The sequence below is a fragment of the Hemiscyllium ocellatum genome, chromosome 22 (assembly GCF_020745735.1).
Source record: "Hemiscyllium ocellatum isolate sHemOce1 chromosome 22, sHemOce1.pat.X.cur, whole genome shotgun sequence".
NCBI classification, from domain to species: domain Eukaryota; kingdom Metazoa; phylum Chordata; class Chondrichthyes; order Orectolobiformes; family Hemiscylliidae; genus Hemiscyllium; species Hemiscyllium ocellatum.
Genome location: NC_083422.1, coordinates 7,560,270 through 7,580,549, shown reverse-complemented (window position 1 = coordinate 7,580,549; position 20,280 = coordinate 7,560,270). Strand labels below are relative to the sequence as shown.

Below are 20,280 nucleotides of genomic sequence, written 5' to 3'. Positions count from 1 at the left end.
CCCCCCCCCCCCAACTCCCATCAACAATGAGACCAGTTGTCTCTCGTCCCCGAAACACCCCCTCCCCTCCACCCAACCTCTCTCATTTCTAACTGGGAGCCCCCATCTCTCCAGCAACTGGGAAACCTATTTTCAGTGTAACTCGGACGTACTCCTCCCCAAGCCGGAGACTGGACCGCACGCACCTCCACCCTATTCAGAGTGAGGTGGAATTCCATCTTCGCCCTATTCCCACCCACACCCACCATTCTCTTTACGACTGGGAAACCCCTCCCCCACAAACACACAGACATTTCTCAATGTAAACTGGGTCCCACCTCCCTCTGCAGTGTACTTACTGTTTGATTCACATCTTGAGGAGGCATTAAACCGTGGAAGGGAATCAAATTTCATCCGATTATGGAAAGATCATTTATTTCAGAAACGCATGAGTGTTTTTTCTTAAAATGTGAAACTTTAAACTTAATTCTCCTTAACTCTAGGACCAGGGGAGTTGTGTTTAAGTTGTGTTCCATGATCAGATTGATCAACAATCTCCAGTTAAGGTATGGGGAATTGTCATCCTTTGCTTTGAACGAATTTTTCAAGAACACTTTCCCTGGAAGTGTGCAAAACCGCGTTCAGACTCAAAATAAGTGTTGTTAACTCTTACTCTCACATTTCCCATCTCACGTTCCAACTGTGAGAAGGGCCGCGCACACGAGAACATTTCCACATTGACAGAGAAAATTGTGAAAATATACACTTTTCCTCTCACTCCCTTTGCAGACTGCACTCAGGGTCTCGGGACGGTCATCCCTAGGTAGACTCTCTCTAATCTCTGTATTAAGTGAGACTAACAGAGCCATAGGGAGTGATTTTCGGGGAAACATACTGGGGAAGGAAGGGACGCGAACGCGTGGAGGTTGGGATTGAGAAAGCAACGTCCAGTTTACGAAGTGGTAAAGACGCATGGGTCCCGTTCAAAGTTTCTCTCGCTTACACTGAAGGTGCTGGCATGACCCCAGCACCAGACAGTCCATGACATTCCTAACATGTAGTGCGTGTTTCTGTGCACTGTGGTCACTCAGTTTGAATCATGGAATCAATAGCCTGCAGACCCACTAAAGCACCTGATTTGCACAAGGCAGCAACTAGAGTACTGCACTGTGTGTGTGTGTGTGTGTGTGCCTCAATTGGGAAATACGATCCCACAGCCCAGAAAGTGGATGAGGCCATTCGGCCCTATTTGAAAATCAATTCGAATGAGATTTACTGGGCTGGAAACGCTGTCTCTGCCACTGCTGCTGAGTTTCTCCAGAGCTTTCTGGCTTTTCCAATTAGTTCCCTCCATCTCATCAGCTAACTCCTTTCTAAGAGCTTTTCCAGTTTGTAAATCCCTCTCCCAGGCTGTGCAATCAACAGATTCACAACCAATGCTCAAATTGTGAACGTTTCGGATGCGATTTTTAAAATGACACAGACAAAATAAACACGTGTTTTGTAAAATTATATTTACATCAATATGACCATAAAACAATACATCTTTAAGAGGACTGAATGGTCCCTTTATCTTTAAAAACCCAGTTAGTGGTTTTACACCAATACATTAAACCATCAAAACAGGTCAGCATCAGCCACATTAAAAATTATTCACACTCCTTACAACAGAGCTTTGCTACAAAATGTAAAACAAGGGAAGATATTTAGCACAAAAACGCGTACAAAAATATTTTCTAAAAATCTCCAGATTAATCGGCAGGAACTGCACAGCTTCGCCAGCTCGTGGAGGTCATTGGCGATTCCAGGATTGCCAGGGTCTGTCATTTAAGGCCGGATATTTACATGCAGACATCGTCCACAATAAACAAGGCACCAAAATATCTCAGCATGCAGTGTTTAAATGCGAAAGTACAAAACATCCAATTGCCATTAAACCAACACCGGATAAAGTTGCCTCTCAATGACCTCTGATCAGATCTAATTTCTCTAATCCCCCTCCCTCATCTTTTTTTCTCTCTCCTCTGGGACTTGCCACGTAAGAGAGAAAGAGTTAAAACATCAACAGCGTGCCGCATACATCCTCATTCACAACGTGGACCCGTTCCTGGTTACTTTTGACAGGGTTAGAGAGCTTTTTTTTAAAAAAAAATGTCATTTGTCACTTTCTTTTTCCCAACTCGTTGTTGGAAGTCATTCGTGACCTATAAACACAAAGTGCAGGAGCGAGTTTTCTCAAACATTCAGTGAATTGTTTACAAACCATTCCCTTTCGTCACCTGTGCAGAACTCTCACATAACCTCACGCCCCCTTGACCCCGGCAATATTCTCAACCGGAGCTGCATCTGAACTGGGATTGTCTCGGGCGAGCATGAGAGAGTTAGTTTAACACAGTATACACACACACGCACATATATATATATATATATAAAGAGAAAAAGAGATCTAGATTTCTATACAGCACCCTGACTGGTGAATGAAACCAGGAACACTACACTGTCAGGAAACATTTTGAGAAGTGACCAACTCGCTTCTCTTTTCCCACGTTTGACAAGAGATGTTGGCGGTGGGGAGGGGGTGCTATTGGAGGCTCTTTACAGACCAAGCTGGGGTGCAGACTGTAAACACGGAGCTGCAGGAAACGTGGGTGCAATCTGCGATAAATATGCCGTTCCCTTAAAGTTCTTCGCGTTGCGGGTAGTGTCAGTGAGTGACTCTGTCTCTTGTGTGTCTGTGTGTGTGTGTGTGTTCACTGGTTCACACTGTCCTGGGCGGACAGCCGGCGAGCGGGCTGCCCCCGGAGCACACCGTGGATATTATTGCGGGTCCGGGCGCCTTTTCCGCTGCCAGCCTCTTCTCCTTCTGCCGCAGGTGGATCTTGGTGTGCCTCTTGCGCTCGTCGCTGCGGGCGAATTTCCGGCCGCAGAAGTCGCAGGAGAAGGGTTTCTCGCCGGTGTGGGTGCGGATGTGGGTGGTCAGGTGGTCGCTCCGGCTGAAGTTCCGCATGCAGATGCGGCACTGGAACGGTTTGTGGCCGGTGTGGATGCGGATGTGGCGGGTCAGCTCGTCCGAGCGAGAGAAGCGCCGGTCGCAGCCCTCGGCAGGGCACGGGTATGGTCTCTCGTGCACCGGGGTCTTGCTCGGTCGGTTCGGGTACTTGCGGAGCCGGATGGGTCGCAGGGGCAGGTTCTGTCCGCCGTAAGCGCTCGGCAGCCTGGCCCCCTCTGCCACCGGGTTGCCCAGGGTGAAGTTCCTGATGGTGGACAGGGGAGTGAGAGCCGGAGCCATCCTGACACTGTCCCCGGGGCAGGAGAAAGATTTGCGCTCCACTCCCGGGTTCAGGTCCCTGTGCGAATGCTGAGCCTGGAAGATGCTACTGTACTCCGGCAGGATGGGGAACAGGGGGTTCTCCACCACCGGCTTGGAGGACGGGTAACTCGGGGGTGGTGGTGGAGGGGGAGGAGGGTAGCAGCTGGAGGTGCTGAAGAAGGGAGCCGGCTCCTGGTAGATCTCCCCGCAGCTGTAAGGAGGGGGAGGCGAGTACATGTGCTCCATCTCGCTCGGATTCTGTGCCATCGTGCAACTGAGGGTGCTGGAGAGAGGGTTCGGGGAGGCAGAGGAAGAGGAGGAGGATGAGGAGGAGGAGGAAGAGGCGGCGGAGGAGGAGGTAGACGAAGGGACGCCGAAAATCCCAGCACTCACGATGTTGATGATGCCCTCTGGACTCCAGTTGGCTCCGGTACATTGAGAGTCAATGGAGAACTTGCCCATGTAGGTGAAAGACTGTCCTCTAGGGCCAGAGGCTGGGTGGTAGTTGTTGGGGTAGGGTAGGTCCAGCGCTCTCTTGTCGCCGCTCATGTCCACATTAATCATGTCTGAAATTAAAGAGAAAAAGAAGAGAGAGAAAAAAAATGATGTGCGACTGTTCTGTGTAACATGTACTGCAACTCTCACATGCCCAGGTTTCGGACATCACAGAAACATTCAGCCAATAGCATCGCTTAAACTGCTCCACACCTGGGACACTATCGCGGTGAGAGCCGCCAGTGACAACCAACGAGAGAGAGGAGCACACACAACAAACACTGAAAACAGACTAAACAATCACCGCTGATGAACACACTCCTCACACCAAACCCAAACACTGTACGCGTTTACAAATACTTATACAAGAAGTCCACTCCATTGTTTCATGTCACTTCATTTTATTTTAAAAAAATGATTTTCCCCCTCCCCACTAAATTCACTTTCCACCCCCTTCCCCAGAAAATTAAATTAAAATTGTCATTTTTAAAAAATTATCTTACATATTTTTATAGCGCCCAAACGGTGTGAAATTATAGTCAGTTACATGATGTCCCGGTTCCCCCAACATCACCCCCATCCATCTCCAGTCCACTGGAGAACAGACCAAGGCGCTCAGTAACCTGAGGTGCTTACCTGAGGGCATTTGCTCGTACGGGGCCAGCTCCTGGTTGGGGAAGATGGTGACGGACGCGGGCAGCGAACTGAGCTCATCCACCGAGTACATGTTGTCGGGTATCTGATGGAAGAGGCCGCCCAGTGACAGCGGGATCTTTTCCACCGCTTTCGCTGTCATCCCCTCCAATGTTGGCTCAATGGCCCTGCGTTGTTTTGATTTTTTCTCTCTCTCTCGTTCCGAAAAGTTTCCCCTTCTCGCTGTGCCTCGCACACTCGTGTGTGCGCGTGTGTGTCTGTGCTGTTCAGTGTGTGTCAGTGTTGAAAGCCGAGCTGTTTGTGCTGGGTGTCCTCCTTGAATTGCAGGAAGGGCTAGAAATCCTCACCCTCCGGCTCACTAATGGGTAGAAGGGCAGCCCCCCAGCTTTGAGCTGCCGCTAATCTCTCTTTCTCTGTGTGTGTGTCTCTCCCTCAGTCTCTCTGTCTCAATCCCCCTGTCTGAAGCTCCACTTTACTATTTATCTTGAGCAGCCGAATGCCCCGTGACGTAAGAGACCATATATGGACTGAGAGAGGAAAGGGGCTGAGACAAACAGCTGTGACGCTCTGGGCGAGGAGCTGATTGCCTGGGCGCTGGCTGTATGGCCACAGGGGAGCTCATCCACCCCCTCCCCCTCACCCCCATCCCCGGCTGCTCTGGGGGGAGAGAGGGAAGGGGGAACTGAGTGGGGAGGGGGCTTTTGTACAGGTTGAGGGGGGGGGTGAGGAATCTCCCTCTCTCTCTCCTCCCTCCATTGCAGACTCTGCTGCGTTCAGGAGCAGATCGCTGCAGATTCCGGCGGCTGCCTGCCTGTCCATGTATGGTGTCAGGATCCGGCAGCAAGGGGGAAGGGCACAGGAAGAGGCCAGGCCGACCGGGCTCCGCCCTTCCCCCCCATATTTGGCACAAGATTCCGGAAAGAGGGGAAGCGTCGGAAACTGGCGAGAGCCACGCTCTGGAGAGGCTGCGAGAGAGACACAACAGACAGAGAGAGAGAAAAAAAACCGCAGGGTGACCACAAGAAAAAAACAGCAACAACCTGTTACCCAAAACTGGCCTTCCATTATTCTCAAACAGCAAGAGGATGCTGTTTACATCTGATGCAGACCCCTAACTCTCCCCCCCCCCCGCCCCCAACAATAACCTTTGGGTTCAGTTCAGGGCCAGGTTTGGAGGTTATTGGGACGTTGTGAATCTCTCTTGCTCACGAACATTCAGATCTGAAGAGCTCCCCGTAAATCTCCCATCAGTTCACATATCCATAATGCCTCTCTCCCCCTTCCCCACCCTCCCCCCCTCCACCACCCCAAAACCCCAACAATTGGCTTGAATTTTCCAGCCAGTCCAACCCAACGATGCCAGGGAGGTGGGTCGCTCCCTTCAGTCCTTGTCCGTTCCTGGAGCAGCTCCAGCGAAGAAAGAGGGCAGGGGCGGCTGAGTAAGGTTTGATCATTTGCCAACTTCTGTCCCGGAAACATTAGGGGTCTGGAATGCAACGCTTGGATCTGCCATGCGTTAGCAAACACGTACAAATGTTGGGGGACCACCATCGCCTGCCCATCCGAAAGGTAATCCCCACTTTCTCCTTTGCTCACTCTCTCATTTGCAAGTCTCACTCTGTTCTGTGCCGCTCTCACTCTCTCGCATTCCCTTTCTCTCACACTGTCACTGGCTGTGTTCTGTCTCTTTTGCTCTTTCTCTGGCAGGCTGCCTTCATCGCATTTTGTTTTGCATCTCTATATGTTTCTCATTATCTGTGTTTCCTTCTTCATTCGTCTGACTTTGGGGAGTCCTCCAATCCTACATTGTACCCAATTCTATTTTAAATGTTCTACTTGGGGCCGGTCATTGAGCAGAATGCCTTTGCTGGGGCACTGTTCATTTGGAATTTTAAGCCAATGTCAGACACTCCCAAGTGAAAAGTAAGGCTGCATTTTGGGTGAAGTTAGGGGTGATAGAGATTGGGGGTCTTTATGGAGCAATCAATGAGCAACGTCTCTGGATCAGAAGTTCTGGGTTTAATAATGACCCTTTGGAACAAGTCAAACACCTATCTCATTAGGAATTGGTGGTGAAAGCCAGTGTGATTCCAATTCTAATTTTTTTCATTTCTATCAGCCCTCCCAAGTGGGAGTCAGGGCCCCCAAGTCCGGTCACGGGTTTAAATTTTGAGGTCATGGACTATGATGCGGGAGTAGCTGTTGTGGACCTCTGGCAGGGTTATCACAGCTGTACCATTGCTCTCACAAGTCCCCACTGTCACGGATTTCACTGAGGGGTCACCACAACTTTCAAGTCTCAAAATGTGTCACAATGGGAAAATGTTTAGGAAACTGTGTTTTTAAAAATACTTTCAACATTCCTCTTGCCTTCTTATTTCCTTTCAATTAATTACTACTTCTTCAATCTCTTAGGACCCTCTTATACTCTCTCTGCATTCCACATCTATCCTTTCTATATTTTGCCCTTTACTGTCTCTATTTCACATTTTAACTTTCCTTGTATCTCCCCCACACTCTCTATAATCTCCCTTAATTTATCTCTCGATTCCCCTTACCTTTCCCATATTATGCAATTGCTGTCCATATTTCACATTATTGTCTTTGTATTCCGTTATTAATCTCATGCTCTTCCTTTCTTATTCCATTTGTATTCTGTTTTACTCTCTGTGTCTTCCTTTATTCTCCAATCTCTCTGTATTCCCATTTTCTGTCTCTCTGCAATTCCTCACTACTCTTTCCATATTCACCCTTTACTGCCAATTTATTTTCTCTGCATTATCTCCTTCCACTCTGTACTCCCTTATCCATCTGACTACTCAGTTTTCATCCTCTGGGTTCTCTCCTCACTCTCTATTTCCTTTTTCTGTCCATGTATTCTCCTTTTCTCTCTTTACTCTCTCTCTCCCTATTGAGTCTTTACTGGACCAGTATCAGGGACAGTGAAACAGGATGAGGCCATTTAGCTCCTCAAGCCTGTTTTATCATGCAATGCGATCAATGACCTAATTTAGCATCATTCAGCATGAACTGTATTTGTGGAAGAGAGTTTGAAAGTTCCAGCACCCTGTGTGTAGATATTTTTCCTTATTTCACTGATGAAAAATTCAGCTATAATTTTTAGACTATGCCACACAATCCTGGCTGACCTACACCTCACCCCAAACTGTAGAAATAGTTTCTCTGTACCTGCCCTATTGGTTGATCTTAATATCTTGAAGACCCCAATCAAACCACCCCAGAACCTTTTAAACTCCAGGGAATGCAATGTTAGTTTTACCCTTGGAGTCCAGACATTATTCTGATAAATTTGGGCTGCACACCTCCAAGGTGTGATGTCAGAGCTGCTTGGAATAACTCTGGATGTGGTCGAACAAGGCTTTGCGTAGCTAAAGCAGGATTAATACCCTCTGGTACTCAAGCCCAATGGATTATAGTGGACAGCATTCTATTAGCCTTTTTGATCAAATTTGATTATCTGCCCAATACCCTACTCTCTGACTCCTGCCCCTCAGCTAATTTTCTACCAGGTCAATCATTTCATGGCCTTTAATGTATCTCACAGTCCCTTCAGAAGGACTTCATCCAAATATATTTACATTGCTCAGGGCTACTTTGGTCGAGATTTTCAAGATATTAAACTAGGACGAGGTCTCTAACTAGCTGGTGTGGCCTGCTATTTGAACCACCTTCTCGAAAAGTTCAATTGCATGGTCAGGAGTGACCTGTCCTTCCCAAATCCACTCAGGCTCTCTCTGATCAGCTGGTCACTTAGGTGTCCAGCCACTTTTGAGATTGTTACAGACTGTAACAATTTCCTAGAATCAGTCTCTAATTCCCTCCGGTTCCCGTCTCACTCTTGTTAAATCAGCTTGGGAATGCAGTATTCCGTTTTTCTCTGCGTGTGTGTAATCCCTCCCAGTCTCTCCCTCCACCCCCTCCAGTTCTCAGCCCAGGTCTCCCTGCCCCTTTCTCCGTTGTGTCTCCAGCGGGCGCCCTCTGTTGCCTGTAGCTCTCTGCAGCGCCCTGAGCTTGTCATGGAAACAAACCACCACTCGGCATTTTCCGCGCCTCAGTATCTCCACTTTGTTTAATTCAAACACGACACCGATCGCAGAGCGATAGCGACTTCATCCGCTTCTTGAATTTTCCATTTTTGCACCTGATATTTATACAAAGGACAACTCGGACAAGCCACCAAACCTCAATAAAGCAATTTATTTTGAAAATAACACACGACTTTCCCTCTCAATGCAGCACGCCCTGTGTAATGCAGCCTGATACACGCTCACTTCCTGTCGGCTGCTTCAGCTGCCTTTAGTTTGAAGACGGATGTTTGAATGAAGATTAAAAACACTGTAAAAGTGGTCCTGTCAGTTTCTTTTTCTGGGATAAAGTTACAATGTAGCTGAAATGGTGTGGTATCAGAGCAGCTTTGTCTGTTACAAGGCTATCATTTGCCTCCATATGGGAAATATTTAGATAAATGAAACATAAGGGCACATTTAAGAAATAGCCACGGGGACATCTGCCAAGGGGTTGGGGGCGGGTGGTTTATACTTCCGAGGGTCAGCTTCGCCTTCTCGCTGATTGAATAAAGGGCGGCTCCAGAGAGTTCAGGAGGTGGGGCCAGCGTTGAAAGCTGGATTGGGGAAGATAACGTGCCAAAGTCGACTCTAGCCTTGCTCCTGGTATCCTCAATTCCCAGGAACGCCTTCAGTTGAAAGCCAGTTACTTCACATTGCTAGGTATGCTGCTTCATTTAAACCAGTGGATAATCCCTAAATAGACCTCGATCAAAAATCGCAACAGTCCCAAACTTCATACCAACAGTTCCAAAGTTCTTATTCACAGAGTCGAATTTCAAATTGGTAAACTCGATGTTAGGGTCTGAACTGTGTAAGAACAAATGCCTGTATTTCAATCGGCGTTCACCTGTTTACAGGTATTTTAAAAAATGGTCCTATCCCATTAACAATACAGAGGATGTGGTATTACTCAGTCGGGATTTCTTTGCAACACAAGCAGCAATGACCAGATGGCCATCGAGCGATAAATATTGGCTAAAAAAAACTGGGACACCAGGCTTTGTTCCAAAGAACAAAAAACAATACAACACAGAAACAGGTCCTTCGGCCCTCCAAGCTTGCGCTGACACATTTTGTCCTTCCACACTAAAACTGTCTTCACTTACAGGATCTGTATCCCTCTATTCCCATCCAGATGCTTCTTGAATGCTGCTATTGTGTCTGCTTCCATTCCTTCCTCTGGCAGTGCAGTCCAGGCACTCACCACCCTTTTTGTGAAAAACTTGCCTCCATTTTTAAAAGGCTACCCCCTGCACCTTGAACCTGTGTCCCCTAGTAATTGACACCAGCACCATTGGAAAAGGCCTCATATTTCCCATTCTATCCACACCATTCACAATTTTAGAAACTTCTGTCAGGTCGGCCTTCACGTCCTGCGTTCCAGTGAAAACAAACCCAGTCTATCAAAACTTTCTTCAGAGGTAAAATCCCCTCAACCAGGTAACATCCTGGTAAATCCTTCCTGTACCTTCTCAAAAGCATCCATATCCTTCTGGTAGTGTAGTGACCAGAACCGTATGCAGTATCTGTATGGGAAGTCTATTATGGAATCTTATGCATACACCTGAGAGAGCAGAAAGGGTTTTGGTTTAACATGACACAGCACCTCCAGCACTGCACTAGGCAATCAACATCATTCAGGTTTCTGGATGGAATTTAAACCCACAGCCATGTGAGTCAAAGACTATAATGCAACCACTAAGCCACAATCCATACAATAACAGAATGATCTGCCATTCTTCAGTAATTAATCCTTTCTCATACTGATTTAATTTTCCACACAATCACTCCATAAATTCTTTAATATACTTCTCTATTTGTTTCATTTTACTCTCTCAGATGGTGCAGCAGGAGTTTTTTTTTGGTCAGATCAAATTCCAAGCAACGAATCTTATGAAAATGTGAAATTATCTGTTTTGCCAGAAATAATGAAACAAATCTAAATGGTGAGAGGTTGCAGAACTCTCAGATTGCAGAAGATCTGGGTTCCTACTGCATGAATCACAAACATTTAGTGTGCTGGTACAGCAAGTAATTAGGAAAGCCAATATAATGTTATTGTTATTGCAAAGAGAATTAAATATAGGTTACATTACAACCACAGCTGGAGTATTATGTACAAGTATTGGGCTTACTTAAGGAAAGGTGGAAATGCTTTGGAAGCAGTTCAGACAAGATTCACAAGCCTAATATCTGGAATGGGCAGGTTGTGTTATGAGCAATAGTTGGTCAAGTAAAGCTTATTTCACCAGGCGAGGCTTAAAAGTAAGAGACAACTCTTACTCCCAACCTTCTGTTTTCTACTAGTTAGTCATTCCTTGATCCCTGCTAATATATGTTCCCAAAACCATGGGCTCTTATGCAGCCTAGCATGCAGTACCTTATCAAATACCTTTTGGAAATTCAAATATGTTACGTTTATTGATTCACCTTTATCTGTCCATGTTGTTACCTGCTCAAAGAATTCTTATACATTTGTCAGGCATGGTTTCCCCTTCATGAAACCATACTGATACCACTCGACTTTATTTCAAAATGCTCTGCTATTACATCCTTAATTAAAAATGCTTTTATTTTCTCAATGACAGATGTCAAGCGAAGAAGCCTATAATTAGCTGGTGTTTTTATTTCCTTCCCCTTTTGAATAGGGGTGTTACAATATTGAGTTTCCAATACCATGGGACTTTTTCAGAATCTAAGGATTCTTAGATTTCTACCAGTGCAGCCACTATGTCTGGAGCCACTTCCTTTATTTTCCTAGAATGTATCCTATCAAGCTCAAAGGGCTCTTTGGCCTTTAACTCAATTTGTTTCCCTAGTATTTTTTTCACGAGTGATAGTTATTGTATTTGTTGATTCCCCCACCCACTTTTGACCTTAGGTTATTCTATTAGTATCTTCTAGCAGGAAGACTGATGTAAAGTATTTATTCAAGTTCTTTTTCATTTCCCTGGTTTCCCCATCAATTTTTCCTAGGCCTCATTCTCAAAAATAACTATTTTCAGTTTGGCTTTTTTCTTTTTTCCTTGCTGTCCACCTTGATATTACTTGCTACTTCACCCCAAAAGTTATTCCCCCCTCTATTTCATTCAGTAATTTTTTTAAAAGATAGCTTCCCAATTCCCTACCTTATGATCAATTTTTGCCACGTTGTATGTTATTTTTCTTTCAATTTGATGCTATTCTTAACTCCCCTAGTTTAACCATGGTTGGTTTGTTCCCTTCCTAGAAACCTCTTCTCACTGGGATGAGGTTATTAATTACTTTCTTAAACATTTGCTGCTGTTCCTCAGCCACCTTGAAGGGCTTATGGTCGAAACGTCGAATTCTCTATTCCTGAGATGCTGCCTGGCCTGCTGTGCTTTGACCAGCAACACATTTTCAGCTGTGATCTCCAGCATCTGCAGACCTCATTTTTTACTTATTTAAGTTTAGCATAGTTGTTTCTGACAGAAGCTTCTAATTTTCAAACTGAATGTTAAATTCAATGTATTACAGTCACAGTTCTCTAAAGACCTTTTACCTTATGGAAGGTATTGTTTGGTTAGCACGCAGTACAATATATTTCACTGTAGCTCAACACACGACAATAATAAATTAAATTAAATTACATCAAAATTTATTAAACTTGTTTCATTACACATTACCAGATTCAAAATAGCTTGATCCAGGGTGGGAGCCATAATATATTGTTCTATCTGAAACACATTTCATGAATTCTTCCTCATGGTCATCTCTGTTGATTTATTTTTCCAAATCTCAATCCCAATTGAAGTCACTCATGGTTTGCCTTTTTTACTGCCTTTTTTTGTGTGCACTTATTATCTCCTGATTTATTCTCTGGCCTATAGTGTAGATCATGTTAGGGGCCTATAAATTACTCATGACTGGGTCTTTGGCCCCTTGTTTTCGTTTACCACCGTCTACACATCTTCAAATTGGTGATTATTTCTTGCTGTGGTACTTATTCCATCTCATAGCAAAGCTAGTCCACTTTCCTTTCTCCTTGTCCTTTAAAAAGGTCACATACCTCCACATATTTAGTTTCCAACTTTCATCACCTTGTAACCATAGAGTCATAGAGTCATAGAGCCATAGAGCCATAGGGTTTGGAAACAGACGTTTTGGTCCCAGTCATCCATGCTGACCAGATATCCTAAATTAATCTAGTCCCATTTGACAGCATTTGACAAATATCCTGCTAAACCTTTCCTTTTCATGTACCCATTCAGATGCCTTTCAAATGTTGGAATTTCACCAGCCTCCACCACTTCCTCTGGCAGTTCATTCCTTACATGCACCACCTTTTGCATGAAAAAGTTGCCCCTTAGGTCCCTTTTAAATGTTTCCCTCTCAGCTTAAATCTATGCCTTCTAGTTTTGGACTCCTCTATCCTGAGGAAAAGGCCTTGGTTATTCACCTACGCCCCTCATGATTTTATAAACTTCTATAACGTCACCTCTCAGCCTGCAATGCTCAGGGAAAGTAGCCCCAGCCTATTTACCCTTTCCCTATAGTTCAAACCCTCCAATCCTGGCAACATCCTTGTAAATCTTTTCTGAACACTTTCAAATTTCACAACATTGTTTCTATAGCAAGGAAACCAGAATTGAATGTAGTATTCCAAAAGTGACCTAACCAATGTCTTGTACAGCTGCAACATGATCTCCCAACTCCTACCTCCAATGCTCTGACCAATAAGACAAGCATACCAAACACCTTCTTCACTATCGTGTCTACCTGTGACTCTACTTTCAAGGAACTATGAACCTGCACTCTTTGACATTCCCTAGGACTTTACCATTAAGTGTATAAGTCCTGCCCTGATTTGTCTTTCCAAGATGCAGCACCTTACATTTATGTAATGTTTTCAAAATGGCTATAAAGTCACACTTACTAACTCGTACTTGCACTGATAATTAAGTTACTTTCTTCTGAATGCTAAGTGAACTTAGATAACCATTACTTCATCCTTTTTACAATTTTTCTCCCGTTTGACCCTATTTGCTGCTGTTTGTACTCTCTATCCCTTCCTGCTACTCTGGACATCATTATTCAAATAGCTGTCCTGTACTGCTACCATATCCTCATGTTTGTGAGTCTATGTTGCCCCTCTCCCAAATCCTGACCCATCTAATTAGGGTTATTTGTTTCTTCAGTACACTGAAATTTTTGTTTGTCATTTACATAAGCTATTTAGATGAGAATTTAGGAAGCATGGTTAGTAAGTTTGTGGATGACAGCAAAATTGGTGGTATAGTGGACTGTGAACAAGATTCACCACCATTTCCTAACCACCCGACGCCTGGAGGAAGAGCATATCATCTTCCGCCTTGGGACCTTCCAACCACTCGACATCAATGTGGATTTCGCCAGTTTCCTTACTTCCCCTCCTCCCACTTTATTCCAGTTTCAACCTTTCAGCTCAGCACTGCCCTCATGACCTGTCCTACTTGTTCATCTTCCTTCCCACCTATCTGATCCACCCTCCTCTCTGACCTATCGCCATTACCCTCACCTCCGTCTACCTATCACACTCTCAGGTAGCCTCCCCACCATCCCTATCCCCACCTCCTCCCTTTTATCTCACCACCCCCTCAGCTAACAGCCTCATTCCTGATGAAGGGCTTTTGCACAAAATGTCGATTCTCCTGCTCCTCGGATGCTGCCTGACCTGCTGTACTTTTCCAGCACCACTCTCTTGACTCTGATCTCCAGCATCTGCAGGCCTCTCTTTGTCCTAATGAACAAGGTTATCTAAGAAGACAAAGAGATACTGATCAATTGTGTCAATGTTCTGAGGAGTGGCAGATGTAGTTAAATTTGGATAAATGCGAGGTATTGCATTTTGGTAAAACAAACAAGGACAGGGCTTATAAAATTAAAAGTAGGACCTTGAATAGTGTTGGAGAACAGAGAGACTTAGGGTTTCAGGCAAATAATTCTTTGAAGTTTGCATCACATGTGGACAGGATGGTTAAGAGTGTGCTTAGCATGCTTGCCTTCATTGCTCGGGAGTTGGGACATCATGTTGAGGTTGTACAGGACATTGGTGAGGCCTCTTTTGTGTGCAGTTCTGGTAGCCCTGTGATAAGAAGAATTTTATTAAACCGGACAGGATCCGAAGAGATTTACCGGGGTGTTACCAGGTATGGAAGGTTTGAGTTATGAAGAAAGGCTGGATAGGAGGTTGAGGAGTGAAATTATAGAGGTTTATAAAATCATGAGGGGTATAGATAAAGTGAATGGCAAGTGTCATTCCCTGGGGTAGGGTATTTCAGGACAAAAGGGTACATTTTTAAGATGAGAGGAGAAAGATTTAAAAAAGACATGAGGGCAATTTTTTTTTTAGCAGTTCATATGTGGAGTTAACTTCCAGAGGAAGTGGTGGATGCGGGTACAGTTGCAACATTTAGAAAGCATTTGGATAAATACATGGGTAGGAAATGTTTGGAGGGGTATGGACCAAGTACAGGCAAGTGAGACTAGTTTAATTTGGGATTACGGTTGGCATGGATTGGTTGCACTGAAGAGTCTGTTTCCATGCTGTATGACTCTATGACTGAATGACACTGCTCCCAGTGCAGTTCACATAGGTCTGATTCTGCAGTTTATCACTGGAAGATTTGTTGTTTTGAAAAAGTAACTTATTGACATTCATTTGTTTTCATTAATTTAAATGGTTGTCTATCCAATATACACTACCCCCGTGGTCAAAAAATTGAGGTTTCAAACTCCACCCTGCACTTGAATGCATCATTTAGACTGCCAGTTCAGTGTAGTACTGAGGGAGATGCCATCTTTCAGATCGTTACGTGATGGAATATTCTCCAAATGGCTGGATGCATGTCGCTTCAATAATGATGCACAAAACAGTCCACGAACTCATCATTCCGAAAACACCTTGTGGACCAGTGACCTCAATTATCTAGAAGAACAAGGGCAGCAGATACATGGGAACACCACCTCGTGCAATTTCCCCTCCAAACCACTCACCATCCTGACTTGGAAATTTATTACTGTTCCTTCAGTGTCACTGGCTCATAATCTTGGAACTCCTTCCTGAATAACACTGTAAGTGAACCTGCAACAGATTGACTGCAGCAGTTCAAAAAGGCAGCTCACCACCACCTTCTCAAGGGCAATTAGGAATGGGCAATAAATACTGGCCCAGCCTATAACACCTACAGCCACAGAAAAAAAGTAGATGGAGTTGCTTTCTCAGCTGGACTGTGGTAATATTTATAGTCGATGTACAAAGGAGCCTCTCAGTCGTGTTCTGTTTTGGTATTTATGCTTCAACCAAAAATAAATAAAGCATTAAAATATGAAAAATAAATCCTTGCATCTGTTATTTGGGCAGTCTCATAAATTGGCTGCCAAGTTTGACCACATATCAAAAGTCAACCATTCAGTATCAAGTGCTTGGGATGTGACAGGGCATGATGTAAATTTAAATATTTAGTCTGCATAATTTTTCACACACTTATGTGATAAGCAATTTATGGTGGCAAACTATTGTATGTTAATAAAGGCTACGAGAATTCACGCTGTCAAATAGTTTATCTTTAAGAGTGCTCATATCTTTATTCCTTCCACTGTCATAACTGATCATTTCACCAACTCACAGGTACAAACAGAGAAGGTGTACATTAATAAATACAAACAGCATTTTTCATCACCCACGTGCATCCTATAATATTGATCAGAGCATTGCACGGCCATTAAAAGAAAAGAAAATTAACAAATCACCAAGTTTATTGGAGCCAGAGTTATTTATGAGACTGATGTGGGCGGCACGGTGGCACAGTGGTTAACACTGCTGCCTCACAGCGCCTGAGACCCGGGTTCAATTCCCGACTCAGGCGACTGTGTGCAGTTTGCACGTTCTCACCGTGTCTGCGTGGGTTTCCTCCGGGTGCTTCGGTTTCCTCCCACAGTCACAAAGATGTGCGGGTCAGGTGAATTGGCCATGCTAAATTGCCCGTAGTGTTAGGTAAGGGGTAAATGTAGGGGTATGGGTGGGTTGCGCTTCGGCGGGTCGGTGTGGACTTGTTGGGCCAAAGGGCCTGTTTCCACACTGTAAGTAATCTAATCTAATCAAAAAATGATTGTGCTCAAGTTAACAGATCTATCAAACAAGAGGAGAACCATGTCGTGGCTAAGTTGTAAAATAAACTGTAGTGGAATATTTGGCTTAGAAGCACATCATTAAGTTTTTTTTGAGGGAAGAAGTCAGAGGCAAACCAATTTTACTGTTTGATTTATGTACATTATTTATTAGCAAGTATGAGATTTATACAAAGTAAGATTTCAGAATCAGGATTGCTGCTTGAAAACCATAAATAAAATGTTTACAAAGACAATCCTTCTATTGATTTAATAAACAAAACTACAGCACAACAGTTATTAGATGTAATATTGTCTCTAATGATCCATAGTTTGAAATTTGAATGTTGCGTAGTCTTTCATTGAGTAGAGTGTGTCTGTTTTAAGGAAATCATTCTGAGCCTGATGAACTGGAACAACGTGACAACAGACAATTAGACAATTACATCAAGTAGCAAACATTACGTGTGATGTTCAGGGAACAAAGTGAAATATGACTGGTGCACTGAAGTGGCTCTCTATGTATTTAGTTGCTGCATTAGTCAGGACAGATGCAGTTGCTTTGTCCCCATTGTATTCTTCTTTAGTTTGCCAATACATACCAGACTGATTTCTTCCAAGCTCTCTTGTTGTGTATTAATAATTTATCTTCTCATTCCTTAATCATCTCTACATTCTTTTGTCTATCCCATTCTTGCATTATGCTCCAACCCCACTCCTTTCTTCTGCTATTTCTTTGACAAAGAACAGAAGAGTTCTGCTGGTGCCTTGCCAAGATTTATCCTTGAGCCAGCTGGACTAAACCCAACTGTTATGGCCACTTCTATCATTGCTGTTTGAGTGGACCTGCTATATGAAAAGGCTGCAGATGCTGTAAATGCCCCTGCTGTGGGAGGTAGGGGACAACAAGACTGGCACGTGTGAAAAAGCCCATTACATAATTTTGGAGCAATGGAAGGGGCAGTCTCTAAGATAGTGACGTCAGAAATTCCAGTTGGAAGGTGATTCAGGATTGGAGAAGGCCTGACAAAAAGGACCAGAGCAGTGTCAAGGTCCTGAGGCTACCTTACAAAAATCGAGACCATACCATTCAGTCCTCTCCAACTGCCATGCTGCCCTTTCTACTTTGCCCACCTCCTCGTCCAATGATGCAGTACCATGCGGCCTGGACCTCCCACCACTGGGAAAGGCACCAACGTGGTTGGAGAGGACCTCATAGTCCCTGAAGCTAGTGCAGGCCTCAACACACCCCTTGTTCCTGTCTTCCTCCCCCATCTAACACCAGAGTCTCAGTACAGCTCTCACCCAAATTCTTACTCCTGGCCTTTGTCCTACTCCAACACACAATGCAAGGTGGCCATATCATACTATGGATAATCACTTTGGTACAGAAATTGGAGACCCTGTTTGCTAACATTATAACAGTGACTGCATTTTAACAATGTTTCCCTGGCTGTAAACCACTTGGAGCCATTCTGAATTTGCAAATAGATACAAATTAATTTATTTCTTTGGAGTTGGATGACTTCAGCTGTTATGGTGTCGATCAAAGTCAGTCATAATTTTAGCAAAAGAAGACATCTGAATTTCAAGATATCTACTCAAAGAATTAAGCTGCAAGTTTCCATGGTTTAACAAAGGATTTTTTGTGAGGTAAAATAAAACAAAAAACACTGAATATTATCTTAGCTAATGCCAACTCTAAAACCCAGAATCAATATTTGTTAAACTTGAAATAATAGGCAAATCTCGAGAGATTATAAGCTGCAAATTGCACATTAAGTGGCACTTACCATTAAGACAGACCTTCTGAATTGACTTCTCAGTCCATCCAGCATTTGTATCAACCATCTCGATCACAGAGTCCTTTAGAACTTGGTCTTCCTTACAAAGAACGTCAGCTGCCCTTCTTTTGTATTTACCGTAACCTAATTTTCAACAGATAGCATAACACAACTAACTTGGGTTGTATACCCAAGGCTGGCACCAATGGCACACATTTGCAGAACCACTTTAACTCTGTATTTACAATAGTCTGGTTGGCATGGATTTACTGCTGTTATCTTCAAGTAACAGAAACACTGCAGTGGTCACATCTTAGTGTACTCTCAACATCTGGATCTTGTCTCTAAATTGTTTTCTGACTTGAAGCAATTTCCCAGGATTGAATCAGTAAGGGTTTTATTTTCGTGGTTGTCAGGTTTCCCACATTAGCATCATGCACAGCTAAAGAGGTCACTCAATAAATATTGATATTTTTTTTCCAGTTTGGCCGTATCATCCTGAGAATTCTCTAAATATTCTATCCATTTTTTATTTATTTCTAAAGGATCCGCTATTTGAATCTTAGGGGCATTTTTAATGTTTTTCTTTTTGCAAGCTTGGGTGACAACAATTTGATGGATAACTTTCCACTCCTCATCTGCTGGACTCAGACAAGTTCTCCATGTCCTCATCAGTATTCTTTTTACGCAATAATTTTCAAGGGTCCTTTCTGTTTCTTCCTTAGAATACACCAACTAAGACTGTGCTCTCAAAGCTGGGCTTCAAGCAAGGAAAGTTGCCTAAAGAATCAGCTTCACTATTTCAGGGTGTCTACCCTCATTCAGATTGCTGACAACAGTTCTATTCAACTTCCTGACATCTAGGGTGGCACGGTAGCTCAGGAGTTAACGCTACTGCCTCACAGCGCCAGGGACTTGTGTTTGATTCCCCCCCCAGAAGACTGTCTGTGTGGAGTTATCACATTCTCCCCATGTCTGGGGATGCTTCCACGAGGGTGCCCCAGTTTCCTCCCACAATATAAAGATGTGCAGCTTAGGTGGATTGGCCATGCTAAATTGCCCATAGTGTCCAGCAATGTACAGGTTAGGTGGATTAGCCATGGGAAAAGCAGGGTTATGTGGTGGGGCCGGGTGGGATGATCTTTGGAGGAGCAGTGTGGACTCAACAAGCCGAATAGCCTGCTTCCGCACTGTAAGGATTCTATGATTGTAACTGAACATCTGATGATCCTCTCTCTGAACTGACTCCGCTTTCTCCTGTCTGGCTTCACATCCTGATTCTGAGTCACCACACAATCTGGAAGCAATCCAGGGAATTCCTCCAGCAAATTCACAGTTCCTCTCACTTCAACTGGCTCTCTCGACATTCTTAATGTTTGCAAACCTGTCGAATAATTGAAAAACTGCCCCTTTGATAGGTAAACTAAAATCAAATCCCACCATAACAGTTCTGTTTACAAAGTCATTTTGTAAATTAACTTCATACAAGCCATCTGGAAGACAAATCAGATCATCAACAATCATCAGTAATTGCACTGCCCTGATACCTTAGGTTTAGATCCATTTTCTTAGGCAAGACAAAATAACTCTCAACTCCATCCTCAGTGAATTTAAGCACTCAGTGAAGGTAATTTGTTAAATTAAAACTTGAACTCAAGACTCAAACTGTTATTTGTCCCATCACTGTATAAACTAAGCTTTTCTTTGTCCAGTTTAAGGTTTATGGCTTTTTTTTATTGCTTTGCAACTTCCTGTGTCAGTTTTCTTTCTTTGCTTGTGATCTTCTCCATCTGGAAATACATTTTCCCTTTCCTTTTATCTTTCATGTTTCAGATATTCATTCAGCTTTCTCTTTTAAATT

At 43.9% G+C, this 20,280-nt stretch overlaps 1 protein-coding gene across 1 annotated transcript; it reads right to left on the bottom strand.

Annotated features, from left to right (window-relative positions):
- Window positions 1-1,521: 1,521 nt before the first annotated feature.
- On the bottom strand, window positions 1,522-4,879 carry egr2b (early growth response 2b). The gene is made up of 2 exons (XM_060842314.1): window positions 4,421-4,879; window positions 1,522-3,855 (listed from the first exon to the last, which is right to left on the bottom strand). Exons 1-2 carry the CDS (start codon window positions 4,578-4,580, stop codon window positions 2,738-2,740), a joined length of 1,278 nt encoding a protein of 425 aa, XP_060698297.1. The 5' UTR covers window positions 4,581-4,879; the 3' UTR covers window positions 1,522-2,737.
- Window positions 4,880-20,280: the final 15,401 nt, after the last annotated feature.